Source organism: Drosophila miranda (genome assembly GCF_003369915.1).
Source record: "Drosophila miranda strain MSH22 chromosome Y unlocalized genomic scaffold, D.miranda_PacBio2.1 Contig_Y1_pilon, whole genome shotgun sequence".
NCBI lineage: Eukaryota > Metazoa > Arthropoda > Insecta > Diptera > Drosophilidae > Drosophila > Drosophila miranda.
Genome location: NW_022881603.1, coordinates 7,025,302 through 7,042,312, shown reverse-complemented (window position 1 = coordinate 7,042,312; position 17,011 = coordinate 7,025,302). Strand labels below are relative to the sequence as shown.

Genomic DNA, 17,011 nt, shown 5'->3' with positions numbered 1-17,011 from the left:
GTCGAAGTGGATTTCCCATTTGTCGACGCGTCCCCATCTCGCTCCTCTCCAATCATCTCTCCTTTCAAATGGTGGCAGATCTGTTGGACCTCCGCCGTCTCCTGATGTCTCCCGTCTCTGCCTTCCAGCACCTGGATCCAGGTCCGCCTCGCCTATTCCTCGGCGCCAGTTCTGGCTCAACCTCACCGGCTTCCTTGGAGGCGACTGGGAATTCCATGCGTCATCGTCCTTGGACCTTTTAGGAATGGTCCCTGTGTTCGGCTTCTGCCTGGGGTGAGCTAGAGGCTGCTGATCGCCGTTATAATCCTTGATTTCCTTCTGGTCTCTTTCCAATCTCAGGTCTTGGATCAATTCCACGTTCTGGCGCAGAGGCGCCATCACCTCTGTTATGGCCCCCATGAGCTCCATAAAGCCGCGACGGATCTCCTCCTGCAGCGTCTTACTCAGGGTATCTGCCATGCTGCCTCTCCACGTCTCCTGTGCTTGCGCTATGGCGACATTTACTCCTGAGAGAATCTCGGAGGGCAGTGCGTTGGATTGGCCTGGCAAATTCCAGCTGTCGTCTCCACGCCCCTCAGCGCCCTGTGTGTCACCGCCTTGCATCTGTCCTTGGAGGTTACCTGGTGGAGGAGTCCTGCGGGTCATTTTCTGTTTAGACCGCAAGTTGTACGCGCTCATCAACTTGGCCCTATATTTCCCTACCTCGAACTATCCTACTTATCTTTTTATTCACTACAATTATCTATTTTTCTTTCAGAACAATCGCGTAAACACTACCTATAACGCTAGCTCACTGATCTTCAGCACAAAAACACTTAATACGGCAAAACAATAATAAGGGGGAAAGGAACCACAACTACTACTATGGCCAACTCCGCACATGGTGTTCTACGTCTTTTCCTGTCCAACGTCTAGAACTTTGCGAGCGCTGTTGACTAATCTTATCTTCCTTGGAAGATTAAGAGTCAAGGGCGCTCACTTCCCTACAGTCGCTGTTTCCGCCTACTTCCCTACTGAATGCCCGTTGCGGGATGTTGTAGCTGCTCCGAGTGCAACGCGTGGCCGACTTCTGTCCCCACGGGCCACTCAGAACAAAAATCTCATTGAGAATCTACCCTCCCGACTGCATCCAGCGGTAAGCAGGGGAAGCGAAAAACAGAAATCTTTCTGGCCATATCCTAACTCGGGTATTTCTTTTTTCTTCTTCAGGTTCTCATTTTGCACACCAGGCACCGGGCCGGTTGCTAACTGGCTTGTGGATTCTCCTCTGCCAGTACCAAACCAAATCCCCTCTTGAGATTTCCTGCTTCCCGTTGTCAGATAAGTGCCGAATCATCAAACACCAAAAAAAACTTTTTACTTTGTGGATTTTCTTTGCATCCTCAGATCCCTCAGCGCCGTGCTTCTGTGAGCCAACTCGTCGAGTCCCTCACAGGCCACCAGAACACCGATGGACCCCAGATTGCAAAATACCACTCGAGATCTATCTTCTCTGCTGGATATTTATACTTTCTTCGACGTCTGTGTGATTCGCATCCGTACTCTCCCTCTTTGATGGTAGAGCCAGGACTGCGAGTCCACTTCCCTGTCTCAGATTTGGCGCCATTATTGTTACGAACCTTTGTTTTCTTCGGGGCAAGGCCGGCTAGCCAGTCATCCCAGGGCTGGGTACTTCCCAAGCCCTCAGGTCGCACAATATACCAACTAATTGGACATCTCGAACAAATTGAAACAACAAAAGTAACCGACAAAAAAAACTGCAAACGGACTCTACTCGACAAACAACATTACAGTAACTTCCTTCAACACAGAAGTGGACCAGGTCGAGGTGTCGATGTTTTTACCCCTGACGTACCCTCCCTACCTGAGATCTGAATAACTACGTTTTGGATCTCCCTGCCATGTGCAGCAGCCTTACCCTCTCGTTGCTGTGGCTCCTCTTCCCCCCATATGAAACGCTTAGCAATTCATTTTCTTCGTTATAATTTTCACTTTAATTTCCTGACATATGACATATACATATAAATGGAGACGTCTAACAAAAATAAATAATGGGAGTAAATAAGTTGATTGATGATTTTTTTTTTCTCCCTAAATGGGCGAGGGACCCGCACTATGTGGCCAGGATTGTGTATTCGAGCCCAGCAAAAAGAAAGCCAGGATGGCGGAGCTGTGACCTATTCCCTACGGATTGGCCAACAAAAATAATTAATTTGGGGTTTCTTTACTCCCCCTCTGGAGCGGACTCACTCTTATGCTTCTTGGGTCTCTTTCCCGTCCCGCTAGTCCTGGTTCCTGGTCTCTCACTGATCTGGATCCCCTGGAATCACAGATTTATTTATCTTTTTTTTCAGGGTGATGGCCACTACTCCATCCTCATCCCACTCACTTTTTCTTTCAGAACAAAAAAAATCACTAGATCACTATGTCCGGCGCGCATGCTCCTCCGTTGCGGGAATTTCTTTCTCTGAACCCCCTCTTGGCTAAGCTGCTCTGTTTAATGCTCCCGGGCCGCTGATCCCCATCGCTCTCTCTTCTATCGCCCTTGAACTAGGTTCAAGGGCATGGCCTGATTCAGGTTGCTGGCGGCTCTCTTTTCTTTGGGGTATGGGTGAGTTGGCTTCGGGACTCCGTTATGGGATGAGATCGGATATCTTCTCTCATAACGGCTCCGGAGAGCGCGCGGAACTCTCACTCTCCAGGACCAGGTGGCGCCACTCTTCGCTAACCTTTTCCCCTTAAATTTTGGCCTTGCCACTCTGTTCAAACTTCTTTCCTCCTCACCGCTTCTATGTGGTATCACCTATCGATAAGCGATAGCGATAAGCCCGCGGATAATACTGAGGGACAGGACTTCATTTTCTTTTTTCCTTTTTTTGGCAGTTTATTTATTCAGCTCTTGGAATTTATTATCTTATCTGATCAAATACTTGTTCAATACAATATATCGGTGGAACAAAGTACAATTAAAACAAAGGTGAGGCGAGACATTTGCCGGTCAACCTGCGCGTCCATCGCAGTGTTTTCCGCACACAGAGAACGGTGACTGGGAAAAAATTTAAATCCCCGTACTTCCAGCTAGTAGCTGGCGACATCCAGAAAAACCTGCTGTGTCATTATAGCCACGTCAGCAATCATCTTAGTTGGCGAGCCAACTTCCTTTTTATCAGCGAGCGAGACCGGTCGTGTTTTTTCTTAACAGTCTGAAAAGTGACTTTTTCCAAGCAACAAAGGCTTAATTAAAAGTGATTGTAAAAGTTGGATCATTGTTTTTTTCATACAAATCTTCATCAATATATGTATAAATTTTTCCTCTTTTCATTTCCCAAAGGAGAGGTAAGTCTTTGGCAATCTGGTTAAACCAGCAAGTATGGCGGACGCCGGTCACTCGGTGTCTGCCAAATTGAAACCCCCTGATCAGGTGGCAATAAGCAGCAAAATTCAAACCCAAAAAACAATAGCAAAAAACTTCAGTGCTTTGTGTTCAAGTGTGAAAGAGGACATATTCGACAGCTTGACTAACGAAAAGTACCCAGCTAAAAAGATGCGCAAGGAACAAAAAAGCGACAACACCAATACAGACATAAATAAAAAAATGCTGATAGACGATGACAGTAACAAAATGGTGGAGGCTTCTGACGGTAAGACCGTTCACAATTCTCACACAAATGCCATAAATGGTCTTACTGGAAATACTGGAATAAATAAAAATACTAATCCGATTATAAACGCATCAAATGTAGGTATCGAAAGAGAAACAGTGTTATATAGTGAGTGACACATCGGTGATGCGGCTGTACTAGTATCGACTAAGGACAGTACCATCACTAACCATACAGTATACTGAATGAGTATACATATACTGTATGGTTAGTGGTACCATCTTCGAAAACAAAAACACCAAAAATGGCTTATTCTTTTTTGAAAAAATAAGACACCTTAAAATCAAAGGAATTAAAGAAATCGTTGCTCTTGCGCCAACACTATACAAGATTTATTTTAAGGTTTTCAGCGAAGCAAATGATTTAGTTTTAAATGAGGAGTTAAAAAAAATGAATTTAGTGGTATTTATACCAAAAGACTATGTGGAATCCTATGGAGTAATTAAAGGGGTGCCCCTCGGTTTTTCTGAGAATGAAATTATGGATAATATTACTTCTAACATAAAAATTAAGTCAATTGAAAGATTAGCAAGAAGGCAGAAAATTACAACCGATGACAACAACGAAACATTCAAGCTCATACCATTAGAAACAGCCAAAATTGGTTTTGAGGGTTCAGACATCCCAGAAAAGGTATCTCTTTTTGGGATATGTGGGATGAAAGTAAGCATATATGTATGTTCCCAGAGTAAGGCAATGTTATAATTGTGGCAGACTTGGTCACACTTCGACCAGATGCAAATCAGCTAGGAGGTGCTATAAATGCGGAGTCGAGGAGTGCAATGGGTCGTGCACTGGTCTCAAGTGTATCCTTTGCAATGGGAAAAATCACTCAGCTAGGGACAGACTGATGTGCCCAGTATGGGAAAAGGAGATGGACATTAACAAAATAATGACAATCAAAAAAATCGCGCGTAAGGAAGTGCTTAGCACTTACTCAATCCATCAAAACTTTTCGCTGTTAGATAATTATGAAAAAAACTATCCAAAACTAGACATACAGGCAGGCTCCGTTTTTCATTTACTTTTGCGGATTACGTTTTCAGCCAAAACGTTTCGATTTCGTTTTAAGGTGCTCCAGTTTTCACATATTTATACCCGATACTCAAAATGAGTATTGGGGTATATTAGATTTGTGGTAAAAGTGGATGTGTGTAACGTCCAGAAGGAATCGTTTCCGTCCCCATAAAGTATATATATTCTTGATCAGCATCAATAGCCGAGTCGATTGAGCCCTGTCTGTCTGTCCGTCTGTCCGTTCGTCCGTCCGTCCGTCCGTCCGTCCGTCCGTCCCCTTCAGCGCCTAGTGCTCAAAGACTATAAGAGCTAGAGCAACGATGTTTTGGATCCAGACTTCTGTGATATATCACTGCTACAAAAATATTTCAAAACTTCGCCCCGCCCACTTCCGCCCCCACAAAGGACGAAAATCTGTGGCATCCACATTTTTAAAGATACGATAAAACCAAAAACGCAGAATCGGTGAGGATGACCATATCTTCTACAGTGCAGAATCTGAACCAGATCGAATAATGATTATAGCCAGAATCAAGAAAACAATTTCATTCTTTCTCGCTCTGTCTCTCTCTAACACACAGGTTTCATGGTCGGTTTTGTCAATTGCAAAATATGAGTTCAAGGATCTCAGAACCTATAAGAGCCAGAGCAACCAAATTTGGTATCCACACTCCTGTGATATCGGACCTTGACCGTTTTGTGTCCAAATTTCGCCACATCCCCTTCCGCCCCCGCAAAGGACGAAAATCTGGGGCATCCACAAATCTCAGAGACTATTAAGGCTAGAGTAACCAAATTTGGTATCCGCACTTCTGTTAGATCTCACTATAAAACGTATATCTCAGAATTTCGCCCCACCCCCTTCCGCCCCCACAAAAGACGAAAATCTGTTGCATCCACAATATTGCACATTCGAGAAAACTAAAAACGCAGAATCATAGATAATGACCATATCTATCAGATTGCTGAATCTGGATCAGATCGGATCATTTTTGTAGCCAAAAGCAAGAAATCAATTTTCAGTGGCTACGCAGCGCCCGAAGTCACGCTCAGACTGATTTTCTGTCTCTCTCGCACGCACTCTTTGTCGTGTCGTTTAATATTAGCGGCGTCTGCCGGAGGAGAGTTATACTGACTTAGTATCGGGTATAACCGTAGAGTTGCGGTGTCCGCAGCAACTCACAACGTTCCCCCTCGTTTTTTTTATCGATATGTTTCTTTTTTCATCGTTTCTGGCAAACAAAAACAGCTGACCTGGCTGCTTTGTAAAAATACAGCGTGATTAAAATGCCTTTTATTTTTTCAATTGCTTGTTTTGAAGCAAAACGATTGCAGAAATTACGTGATCTAAGAAGATCTAGACATCTTAGATGCAACACTTGTGTATTTAACATGTCTGACGAACTGTGAGTAACAGCATGCGTATTGAAAATTAAATTGCTAATGGTAAAGCTTTCAGATTTGTGAAGTCATTTCTGATCGACAAAAAAACTTTCAAAATGATTTTGGAGAAAGTTCAACCCCATTTAGGTGTTACCAGGAAGTTATCTCCCTCTACGCAATTGGCTTCAGTAATGCGATATCTCGCCACTGGCTGCTACCAGTGGGCAGTTGCCAAAGACCACCATATAAACATTGGACGCAGTACATTTGGAAAGATTCTTCACAAACTTATTCCGTTGATGGACAGGCTGTTATGTGTTGAGTTCATTTCGTTGCAGATGAATAATCATCAATTGCAACAATCATATGAATATTTCTATCGGAACTTTAAATTGCCTCGAATTGGCGCCTGTGTGGACGGAACTCACATCAGAATACTAAAGCCTGTACAAAACCACTCCGTGTTCTATAATAGGAAAGGATTTTATAGCATGAATGCCATGGTGGTGTGTAACTACAACATGGAGATAATTGCTATTGATGCCACGCACCCTGGTTCCTGCCATGACTCCTTCATTTGGAATCACTCCCCTGCTAGGGAATATTTATCCACGACCATTAATGGGTTTGTTTTGGCTGATTCGGGCTACGCTCTAGAGAGTTTTGTTCTGACTCCTTATAGGAGCGCGGAGATAGCCACCTATCAGCACAGATTCAACATAAAGCATACTGGAGCACGAAATATTATAGAACGCACCATTGGAGTCCTTAAAAGCCGTTTCCGTTGCTTGCAACGCACTTTAAATTACCCACCAATATTTTGTTGCCAAATTATAAATGTATGCTGTGCCCTGCACAATATTTGTAGAAGACGTAATGTCTTAATCGAGGAGGATGTTCGATTTGACGACCCTTTAGACATTGAAAATGAATTCGACGACACTGAAAATAATGGATCATCTATACGCGATGAAATAGCTCAGGCCATTCCTTATTAAAATGCAAAATTTTTCATGTTTTCTTCTTTATGTCATTCGATATTCTTTATAACTAATAAAGCTAAGTTTCACAAAAAAACTAATAGGAAACTAATTATTTCGCAAATTTGTCCAAAATTTGGCTAAATTTGTCTACAAGCGCCTTTTGGACCTCGAGCTTCTCCTTCTCTAACGATTCCATTCGTTCGAAATGTTCCGAAATTTTCTTGGAAATTGCCGACATTTAATCCAGCTGAGCAGCGCAGAGATCGTTGAGGTCCATGGTCTGCGCTGGTCTAGTTCGACGGCGCTTCGGCATGGGCTCCTCCTTCTCTGAGGGTTCGTCCTTCTCTGAGGGTTCCTTCTCAATGGGGTCTTCCATCACGCACTTAACCCCAGTGTCGGCCTCCTTGGTCGTACGGGGGGGAAGTCCATACGCTGGCCCACCTACTCCTTCCACCATTTCGTAGAGGCCACATAGCTTGGCCACTTCCTCCTCCAATTCCCCAAGCGATTGCTGAGCGAAGGGCCCTCCACCTGTAGCTCGAGTTTCTGATTTGTTTTTCGCCATCTTCTTGCGGATGTTTGTTTTCCAATCTGCCCAAACCTGAAATTGTAGAATTGAATATAGTAGTGTGCTACCTTTTGTTGTGCAACACATACCTTTTTCCAACACAATGCGTACTTGATTGGCGGCCCAACAGCATTGAGAGCGCCGCAAAGCTCTGCCCACTTGGCATCGACAACAACTCGGTCGCCCTTCACAAATCCTTTTGCCAAGCCCGGGTTGTCTTTCATAAAACCCACCAGCATTTCATCTTAAAGAGATGATTTATGCTTTCCCCTGGATATAAAGAACAAAGCGGTAATTTTGAAATAAAAAATTAATTTGCTGCACTTACATTTTGAAGTCCGAAATAAATTGGGCGGGAAACAGCTGTGCTCACCCAGATGTTCTGTTAAGCGCATGTTACAAGCACAGTCTGAGCTGTTACATGCACATTTGTGCTGTTATACGCAAAAATTTATTACTTGCCAACGTTCCGATAACCAAATCGGAATGCGTCAGCTGCTTACACCAAAACGAAATTTGTTGTTGCTGTGGCCAATTTTGTCCGAACCAAATTTGAGGTTGGGTTAAAATAAAATTATTTATAAAAAAAAGCACAAGTTAAATTACCCTGATATAGGTATCAAGTTTATGTTAATGCATCAATAAGTCATCTATTTTTTTCCTTTTGCAATTAGGGTTCGTTTTGTTGTATAAAAAGCCGTTTACTTTTCATTTCGTCAACGAAAATGTTTTCGTTTTGAAAACGAAGAAATCTTGCGGAATGGGAAAAAGAGAGCCCCAATTTATGTGATTTCAAAAGTAAATCGGAAAACTTTTGTGAAAGTGAAAAACGGAGCCTGGCTGATAAATGAGGAAAATGTTCAAAACTAAAACGTTAAAGCAAATTAAGTTTAAACGAGGGGGAACGTTGTGAGTTGCTGCGTACACCGCAACTCTACAGTTATACCCGATACTAAGTCAGTATGGCTCTCCTGCGGCAGACGCCGCTAATATTGAACCACACGACAAAGAGTGCGTGCGAGAGAGACAGAAAATCAGTCTGAGCGTGACGTCGGGCGCTGCGTGGCCACTGCAAATTGATTTGTTCCTTTTGGCTATAAAAATTATCTGATCTGGTCCAGATTCAGCAATCCGATAGATATAGTCATTATCTATGATTCTGCGTTTTTAGTTTTCTCGAATGTGCAATATTGTGGATGCAACAGATTTTCGTCCTTTGTGGGGGCGGAAGGGGGTGGGGCGAAATTCTGAGATATACGTTTTATAGTGAGATCTAACAGAAGTACGGATACCAAATTTGGTTACTCTAGCCTTAATAGTCTCTGAGATTTGTGGATGCCCCAGATTTTCGTCCTTTGCGGGGGCGGAAGGGGGTGTGGCGAAATTTGGACACGAAACGGTCAAGGTCCGATATCACAGGAGTGTGGATACCAAATTTGGTTGCTCTGGCTCTTATAGGTTCTGAGATCCTTGAACTCATATTTTGCAATTGGCAAAGCCGACCCTGAAACCTGTGTGTTAGAGAGAGACAGGGCGAGAAAGAATGAAATTGTTTTCTTGATTCTGGCTATAATAATTATACGATCTGGTTGAGACTCTAAAACATATAGTCATCCTCTACGATTCTGCGTTTTTGGCTTTATCGTATCTTTAAAAATGTGGATGCCACAGATTTTCGTCCTTTGTGGGGGCGGAAGTGGGCGGGGCGAAGTTTTGAAATATTTTTGTAGCAGTGACATATCACAGAAGTCTGGATACAAAACATCGTTGCTCTAGCTCTTATAGTCTTTGAGCACTAGGCGCTGAAGGGGACGGACGGACGGACGGACGGACAGACGGACAGACAGACAGGGCTCAATCGACTCGGCTATTGATGCTGATCAAGAATATATGTACTTTATGGGGTCGGAAACGATTCCTTCTGGACGTTACACTCATCCACTTTTACCACAAATCTAATATACCCCAATACTCATTTTGAGTATCGGGTATAAAAAACACAGTTATGCGAGCAACTAAAAGAAAACAAATTTACCATTCAACAGATGGTTCACATGTTGTCTCGTTTAGTCGACTCAAATGATGTGTCACATCCATCAAAAAAAAGTTACCAGTACAAATGATTACAATATGAAACGAACCTTTTTAAAATATCTAAATAAATATGAAATTTTTACAACATAACATTCAATCTATTAAAGCCAATAAAAACGACCTAGTATTCTACTTAAACAATGAAAACTTCGACTTTGCCATTCTGGCTGAAGTTTTCTCTCACGATCTCCGTTTTAGGAAACTAGCCAACTTCAATATGTTAGAAAAACATAGAGAGGACGGTTATGGAGGAGTGGCGATTGCCTACAAAAAAGACTTAAGAGTTAAAAGACTGATATATGAGACAGAGCAAGATATAATTATAGCAAGAACCATCAACAACAAAGATAAATTTTTTATCACCTCAGTATATATTGAACCTTTTTTGTCTCTTGCATCCTTCAAGCAAGCGATTAACAATCTCCTTGAATATTTAGATGCATTCGGAAAAGTCATAATTGCAGGAGATTTTAACGCGAGACATACCTTTTCTGGAGACAGAACCAACAGTGGAAAGGGAACTTTTCTCATGCAAGCTATGTCAAATGCTGGCTATAGTCTAGCAAATGACCACAGTCTCACATTCAGAAGACACATCGACTCAACATCAGGGTCTGTACTCGATTTAACTTTCACAAAGGGTATTCATATAGAGAATTGGAAATGCGAAAAGTTTTACCTAGGAGGCAGCCACCATCACCCAATAACCTTTGAAACAGCAGGATATCAACACAAACTCAAAACTTTCCTTGCCAAAAACAGGCTACTGAAAAAGCTAAGCCTGTTTGAGGCCGACAAAGATATGGATAATTTAGCGAAGAACATCCAACAGGAAATAAAAGCAGCTACTTATGAAATCAAAAACAAATGTCCAAAATTATGGTGGGACGAGAATTTAGCCAAATTATTCAGGGAGTTTGCAGAGTCGCAGAAGAAGGCAGCTTCAGAACCCTCCTTTCAAAATTATTGTTCGTCAAGGTTAAATGGAAAAAATCTGTTAAAATTGCCAAAAGAACTAGCTATGCCAGGAAGTTAACAGAGTTAAATGTAAAATCGAACTCAAGAGAAGCCTGGAGATTCCTCAGAAATCTAAAAAACTGTCAAGAGGACACCCCAGAAATTTTCGACCCTGACAAAGCTGGGCCATACCTGGAATTCCTTCACGAACAAATAACCTCAGAAGCAAAGGATGTAGACGAAGAAATGTACTCAACCAAGAACAATGAAAATCCTTTCTTTTCCTTGGAAGAGTTAGAGGCTGTGTTAGTCAGAAACAGAAAAACGGCAGGAGGAATAGATCACATCACATACGAGATGCTGAGTGCTCTTAACACTAGTATAAAGACAGAACTTGTACATTTTTACAACCGTTGAGTGGCTATGTGCGATTTTCCAGTCGAATGGAGATCTATCAGAATTGTACCAATACCGAAAAAAAACATGGATCTGACTGACTTAAAACATTTTCGACCCATATCCCTCATTTCGGTTCTAGCCAAGACAGTAAATGGCATGGTGAAAGCCAGGCTGGAAAAGCATATACAAGAAAACAAGATTATACCCTACAGATCTTATGCATACCAAAAAAAACAAGTCTGCAGTGATGTGCATTAATGATGCCATCAATGTGGTAGCGGCAAAGAAAAAGAACAAGGAACACGTTACTCTTGTGGTTGTTGACCTCAACAATGCCTACAATTGTGTCAACCTGAAATTCTTAAAAAGACTAATGGAAAATGAGTGTTTTCCTAAAACATACATTGACTGGATCATCAGTTTTATGTCTATGAGACTACTGAAAATAGGGGAAGCTGTTCAGGTAGTTCAGGGAGGAATCCCACAGGGCTGTTGTCTGTCGCCCCTCCTTTTTATTGTATACACAAAAAGACTACATCAGATCTGTGATAGAAATACTCATATCATGCAATTTGCAGATGACTTCGTTATAATCTCTCACAACAGAGAGTTTACTGTAGCGGTTGAAAACCTTAATAAAAAACTAAATGACTTTAACCTTCTATGTGGTGATCTCGGTTTTAGCTTCAATCCAAGCAAATCTGCAGCAATGAATGTAGGAAAAGGACAGGTCAGAGCGGTAAATATTTCTGTTGGAAATGTGCCTATACCAAATCGAAAAGATATCTGTTTCTTAGGCAGACTGATTAGCGCAAAAATGTCAAATGTCAGTCATGTAAAAATGGTTAAAGAACAAACAAAACGAGGGGGAACGTTGTGAGTTGCTGCGGACACCGCAACTCTACGGTTATACCCGATACTCAGCCAGGATCCGTTTTTCACTTTCACAAAAGTTTTCCGATTTACTTTTGAAATCACATAAATTGGGGCTCTCTTTTTCCCATTCCGCAAGATTTCTTCGTTTTCAAAACGAAAACATTTTCGTTGACGAAATGAAAAGTAAACGGCTTTTTATACAACAAAACGAACCTTAATTGCAAAAGGAAAAAAATAGATGACTTATTGATGCATTAACATAAACTTGATACCTATATCAGGGTAATTTAACTTGTGCTTTCTTTATAAATAATTTTATTTTAACCCAACCTCAAATTTGGTTCGGACAAAATTGGCCACAGCAACAACAAATTTCGTTTTGGTGTAAGCAGCTGACGCATTCCGATTTGGTTATCGGAACGTTGGCAAGTAATAAATTTTTGCGTATAACAGCACAAATGTGCATGTAACAGCTCAGACTGTGCTTGTAACATGCGCTTAACAGAACATCTGGGTGAGCACAGCTGTTTCCCGCCCAATTTAATTCGGACTTCAAAATGTACATAAGTGCAGCAAATTAATTTTTTATTTCAAAATTACCGCTTTGTTCTTTATATCCAGGGGAAAGCATAAATCAAGATGAAATCCTGGTGGGTTTTATGAAAGACAACCCGGACAGAGCTTTGCGGCGCTCTCAATGCTGTTGGGCTGCCAATCAAGGACGCATTGGGTTGGAAAAAGGTATGTGTTGCACAACAAAAGGTAGCACACTACTATATTCAATTCTACAATTTCAGGTTTGGGCAGATTGGAAAACAAACATCCGCAAGAAGATGGCGAAAAACAAATCAGAAACTCGAGCTACAGGTGGAGGGCCCTTCGCCCAGCAATCGCTTGGGGAATTGGAGGAGGAAGTGGCCAAGCTATGTGGCCTCTACGAAATGGTGGAAGGAGTAGGTGGGCCAGCGTATGGACTTCCCCCCCGTACGACCAAGGAGGCCGACACTGGGGTTAAGTGCGTGATGGAAGACCCCATTGAGAAGGAACCCTCAGAGAAGGACGAACCCTCAGAGAAGGAGGAGCCCATGCCGAAGCGCCGTCGAACTAGACCAGCGCAGACCATGGACCTCAACGATCTCTGCGCTGCTCAGCTGGATGAAATGTCGGCAATTTCCAAGAAAATTTCGGAACATTTCGAACGAATGGAATCGTTAGAGAAGGAGAAGCTCGAGGTCCAAAAGGCGCTTGTAGACAAATTTAGCCAAATTTTGGACAAATTTGCGAAATAATTAGTTTCCTATTAGTTTTTTTGTGAAACTTAGCTTTATTAGTTATAAAGAATATCGAATGACATAAAGAAGAAAACATGAAAAATGTTGCATTTTAATAAGGAATGGCCTGAGCTATTCATCGCGTATAGATGATCCATTATTTTCAGTGTCGTCGAATTCATTTTCAGTGTCTAAAGGGTCGTCAAATCGAACATCCTCCTCGATTAAGACATTACGTCTTCTACAAATATTGTGCAGGGCACAGCATACATTTATAATTTGGCAACAAAATATTGGTGGGTAATTTAAAGTGCGTTGCAAGCAACGGAAACGGCTTTTAAGGACTCCAATGGTGCGTTCTATAATATTTCGTGCTCCAGTATGCTTTATGTTGAATCTGTGCTGATAGGTGGCTATCTCCGCGCTCCTATAAGGAGTCAGAACAAAACTCTCTAGAGCGTAGCCCGAATCAGCCAAAACAAACCCATTAATGGTCGTGGATAAATATTCCCTAGCAGGGGAGTGATTCCAAATGATGGAGTCATGGCAGGAACCAGGGTGCGTGGCATCAATAGCAATTATCTCCATGTTGTAGTTACACACCACCATGGCATTCATGCTATAAAATCATTTCCTATTATAGAACACGGAGTGGTTTTGTACAGGCTTTAGTATTCTGATGTGAGTTCCATCCACACAGGCACCAATTCGAGGCAATTTAAAGTTCCGATAGAAATATTCATATGATTGTTGCAATTGATGATTATTCATCTACAACGAAATGAACTCAATACATAACAGCCTGTCCATCAACGGAATAAGTTTGTGAAGAATCTTTCCAAATGTACAGCGTCCAATGTTTATATGGTGGTCTTTGGCAACTGCCCACTGGTAGCAGCCAGTGGCGAGATATCACATTACTGAAGCCAATTGCGTAGAGGGAGATAACTTCCTGGTAACACCTTAATGGGGTTGAACTTTCTCCAAAATCATTTTGAAAGTTTTTTTGTCGATCCGAAATGACTTCACAAATCTGAAAGCTTTACCATTAGCAATTTAATTTTCAATACGCATGCTGTTAATCACAGCTCGTCAGACATGTTAAATACACAAGTGTTGCATCTAAGATGTCTAGATCTTCTTAGATCACGTAATTTCTGCAATCGTTTTGCTTCAAAACAAGCAATTGAAAAAATAAAAGGCATTTTAATCACGCTGTATTTTTACAAAGCAGCCAGGTCAGCTGTTTTTGTTTGCCAGAAACGATGAAAAAAGAAACATATCAATAAAAAAAATATGTGAAAACTGGAGCACCTTAAAACGAAATCGAAACGTTTTGGCTGAAAACGTAATCCGCAAAAGTAAATGAAAAACGGAGCCTGCCTGACTAAGTCAGTATGGCTCTCCTCCGGCAGACGCCGCTAATATTGGACGACACGACAAAGAGTGCGTGCGAGAGAGACAGAAAATCAGTCTGAGCGTGACGTCGGGGGCTGCGTAGCCAGTGCAAATTGATTTGTTCCTTTTGGCTATAAAAATGATCTGATCTGATCCAGATTCAGCAATCTAATAGATATGATCATTATCTATGATTCTGCGTTTTTAGTTTTCTCGAATGTGCAATATTGTGGATGCAACAGTGTTCGGAGCAGAACCCAGCCGATTAGCTGCTTGCCAAATAGCACCTAATTCTTGGCCCTCAGCCGCTTATTTTTTTTGTTACTTATGTCTATGTCACTCATTTGTTTGTTAAAGCTTTGCGCTTGCTTGCCCTGCTAAACGCTCTCTGCCAGCTCGCTCTTCGCTATCTCCGCTTTGCGTCTGCCTACCGACGTCGGCCGAGCGAAGCTGCGCTTAGCGATCGAAGCGGCAATGTAAAGGGCAGGCAAGCCACACTTGCAATTTGGATGTCACGCATTAAAGAACATATCGTAATTTTATTTCTGCGCCAAATTTTATTTAATTCGAAATAATTAGTCGGCCGATTGGGGATAAAAAACATTATCTCCACATAAAATTTGGTGACCCCGACGTGATCTCTGAGTTGCAGTGTCAATTAATAATCATTCACGATCGACATTCGTTAGCCCTAGCAAATTTTCGGCGGTTAAGCACAATTCGGTGCTAAAACACACTTACATACACCTACATACACGCATTGCTGGCTATTAATTTCTCTGTCGCGACAATTCGGTCAGTGCAGTGCGGTAGGCAGTGCAGCGAACTCACTAATACACACAAGCGGAGTACAAAGCGGAATCGGACAGCTCGCACAGCTAAAGGCATTAGCTGTAATCCCTTTGCTTTCGGTTCCCACGTTTATACGTATACAGGGTGTCTTTTTCGGTCGTGCTGAGTGACTCTTTTAAAACCTCAACATGGCAGCACCTGAGCCTACCAATGTCGCGAACGCAGCAATGCCGAGTGATGTAGATTTCTACAAGCACAAGGCCGAGTCCATCGCGCGCCAACTAAAGGCCATGGATCGCTTTCTCACCAAGGAAGAGCTTGCCGAGTTAGATGAGGCAGAACTTCAAGCTCGCTTAGAGCAAATCGAGCGAATGAATGCGGATTTCGATGCCGCTCAAACGAGCCTTGAAAGGCTGGATTTCCTGCAGTTAGCCCATGATGCCCGGCTGGACTTTTCGAATGTTTATGTCAAGGTTAGGTCCAGGCTGTCGCGGGAGTTGATGGCTGCTCGCACGGTAAATGTTGCCAATTCAACGGCTCGGCATACTCTCGAGGGGAATTCGTCGTTGTTCGCCTATAATAGTATAGGCCGTTCTCGAATGCCCGAGTTGCAGCTTCCGCGATTCGGGGGGAACTACATGGATTGGCCAGAATTCCACTCGATGTTCTCGAGCGACTCGACCATCGTATACCAATCATCGAAAAATTCCAATATCTTCGTGGATGTCTAGATGGTGCTGCGCTGGATACGATTCGTTCCTTGGAACTTTCTGAGGAGAATTACGACAAGGCGTTGAATTTGCTAATGTTGCGATTCGATAATAAACTGTTACATTTTCAGGCACACGTCAAGGCTATTTTCGGGCTGCAAGGGGTGGAGAAGGGCTCAGCTATCGGCTTGCGCGCGCTCAGCGACAAAATCAATTCGCACTTGCGTGCACTTCAGACCTTGGCGACCCCGCAGGAGATTTCGGATGGGTTGCTGATCTTCATCATAGGCACGAAACTGGACCACAAAACAAAGGAGAAATGGGAAGAGAACTTGCCGACGTCAGGATTGCCTCGGTGGTCAAGCATGGCCTCATTTTTGGAAGCGAGATGTCGGATGCTGGAGAATTTGGGATCAGCCATGGCAACAAGTCCTAGTCAACAGGTGGGAGAAGACAATCCTGTCACCCTTATCACCTCCAGTAACGACCATCCTAACCCCATATGTAACCATTGCAATTCCTCCGAGCATTACATATCTAGATGTCAGGCATTCCTGAATCTCTCTGCGTTTGAACGATACAAAGAAGCAAAGAAGAGCCGCTTGTGTTTGAACTGCCTCAACAAAGGCCATGAATTGCAGAGGTGCAGGTCAGGACTTTGCAGGCATTGCCAGGCCAAACATCACACGCTACTCCACACTTCATCTTCCTCTTCACCGGCCGAGGAATCGATCCAGCAAGAGGCCGCGACTGTGCTTCTAGCAAGCGGGTGTTCTAGCCCTCCCCCCTCGATCCAGAAATCTCAGCATAGCCAGAACGTGTTGCTACCTACTGCCCTCGTCCATGTAACAGATCGTTATGGAGCACTTATCCCATGTCGTGCCATTTTGGATTCTGCATC

At 42.8% G+C, this 17,011-nt stretch overlaps 4 protein-coding genes across 4 annotated transcripts; 3 read left to right on the top strand and 1 right to left on the bottom strand.

Annotated features, from left to right (window-relative positions):
• Positions 1-244: 244 nt before the first annotated feature.
• On the top strand, positions 245-857 carry LOC117190960. Its single transcript, XM_033395952.1, has 2 exons — positions 245-273; positions 340-857. The coding sequence occupies exons 1-2, from the start codon at positions 245-247 to the stop codon at positions 833-835; spliced, it is 525 nt and encodes a 174-aa protein (XP_033251843.1). The 3' UTR covers positions 836-857.
• A 5,036-nt stretch (positions 858-5,893) lies between these two features.
• LOC117191110 (putative nuclease HARBI1) lies at positions 5,894-7,143 on the top strand. The gene is made up of 2 exons (XM_033396073.1): positions 5,894-6,085; positions 6,139-7,143. The coding sequence occupies exons 1-2, from the start codon at positions 5,967-5,969 to the stop codon at positions 7,058-7,060; spliced, it is 1,041 nt and encodes a 346-aa protein (XP_033251964.1). The 5' UTR covers positions 5,894-5,966; the 3' UTR covers positions 7,061-7,143.
• LOC117191111 lies at positions 7,079-8,142 on the bottom strand. The gene is made up of 3 exons (XM_033396074.1): positions 7,942-8,142; positions 7,703-7,883; positions 7,079-7,646 (listed from the first exon to the last, which is right to left on the bottom strand). The coding sequence occupies exons 2-3, from the start codon at positions 7,850-7,852 to the stop codon at positions 7,284-7,286; spliced, it is 513 nt and encodes a 170-aa protein (XP_033251965.1). The 5' UTR covers positions 7,853-7,883; positions 7,942-8,142; the 3' UTR covers positions 7,079-7,283.
• A 4,113-nt stretch (positions 8,143-12,255) lies between these two features.
• Positions 12,256-13,313, top strand: LOC117190956. The gene is made up of 3 exons (XM_033395949.1): positions 12,256-12,498; positions 12,561-12,680; positions 12,737-13,313. Exon 3 carries the CDS (start codon positions 12,773-12,775, stop codon positions 13,226-13,228), a length of 456 nt encoding a protein of 151 aa, XP_033251840.1. The 5' UTR covers positions 12,256-12,498; positions 12,561-12,680; positions 12,737-12,772; the 3' UTR covers positions 13,229-13,313.
• Positions 13,314-17,011: the final 3,698 nt, after the last annotated feature.

Excerpts from the sequence above, each read along its gene's own strand:
- LOC117191110 (XM_033396073.1), top strand. The coding sequence starts at position 5,967 with ATGCCTTTTATTTTTTCAATTGCTTGTTTTGAAGCAAAACGATTGCAG. Across the intron at positions 6,086-6,138 it reads TTTAACATGTCTGACGAACT|ATTTGTGAAGTCATTTCTGA; the intron begins GTGAGTAACAGC and ends TAAAGCTTTCAG.
- LOC117190960 (XM_033395952.1), top strand. The coding sequence starts at position 245 with ATGGTCCCTGTGTTCGGCTTCTGCCTGGG. Across the intron at positions 274-339 it reads GTGTTCGGCTTCTGCCTGGG|GTCTTGGATCAATTCCACGT; the intron begins GTGAGCTAGAGG and ends TTCCAATCTCAG.
- LOC117190956 (XM_033395949.1), top strand. The coding sequence starts at position 12,773 with ATGGCGAAAAACAAATCAGAAACTCGAGCTACAGGTGGAGGGCCCTTC.
- LOC117191111 (XM_033396074.1), bottom strand. The coding sequence starts at position 7,852 with ATGCTGGTGGGTTTTATGAAAGACAACCCGGGCTTGGCAAAAGGATTT. Across the intron at positions 7,647-7,702 it reads ACGCATTGTGTTGGAAAAAG|GTTTGGGCAGATTGGAAAAC; the intron begins GTATGTGTTGCA and ends CTACAATTTCAG.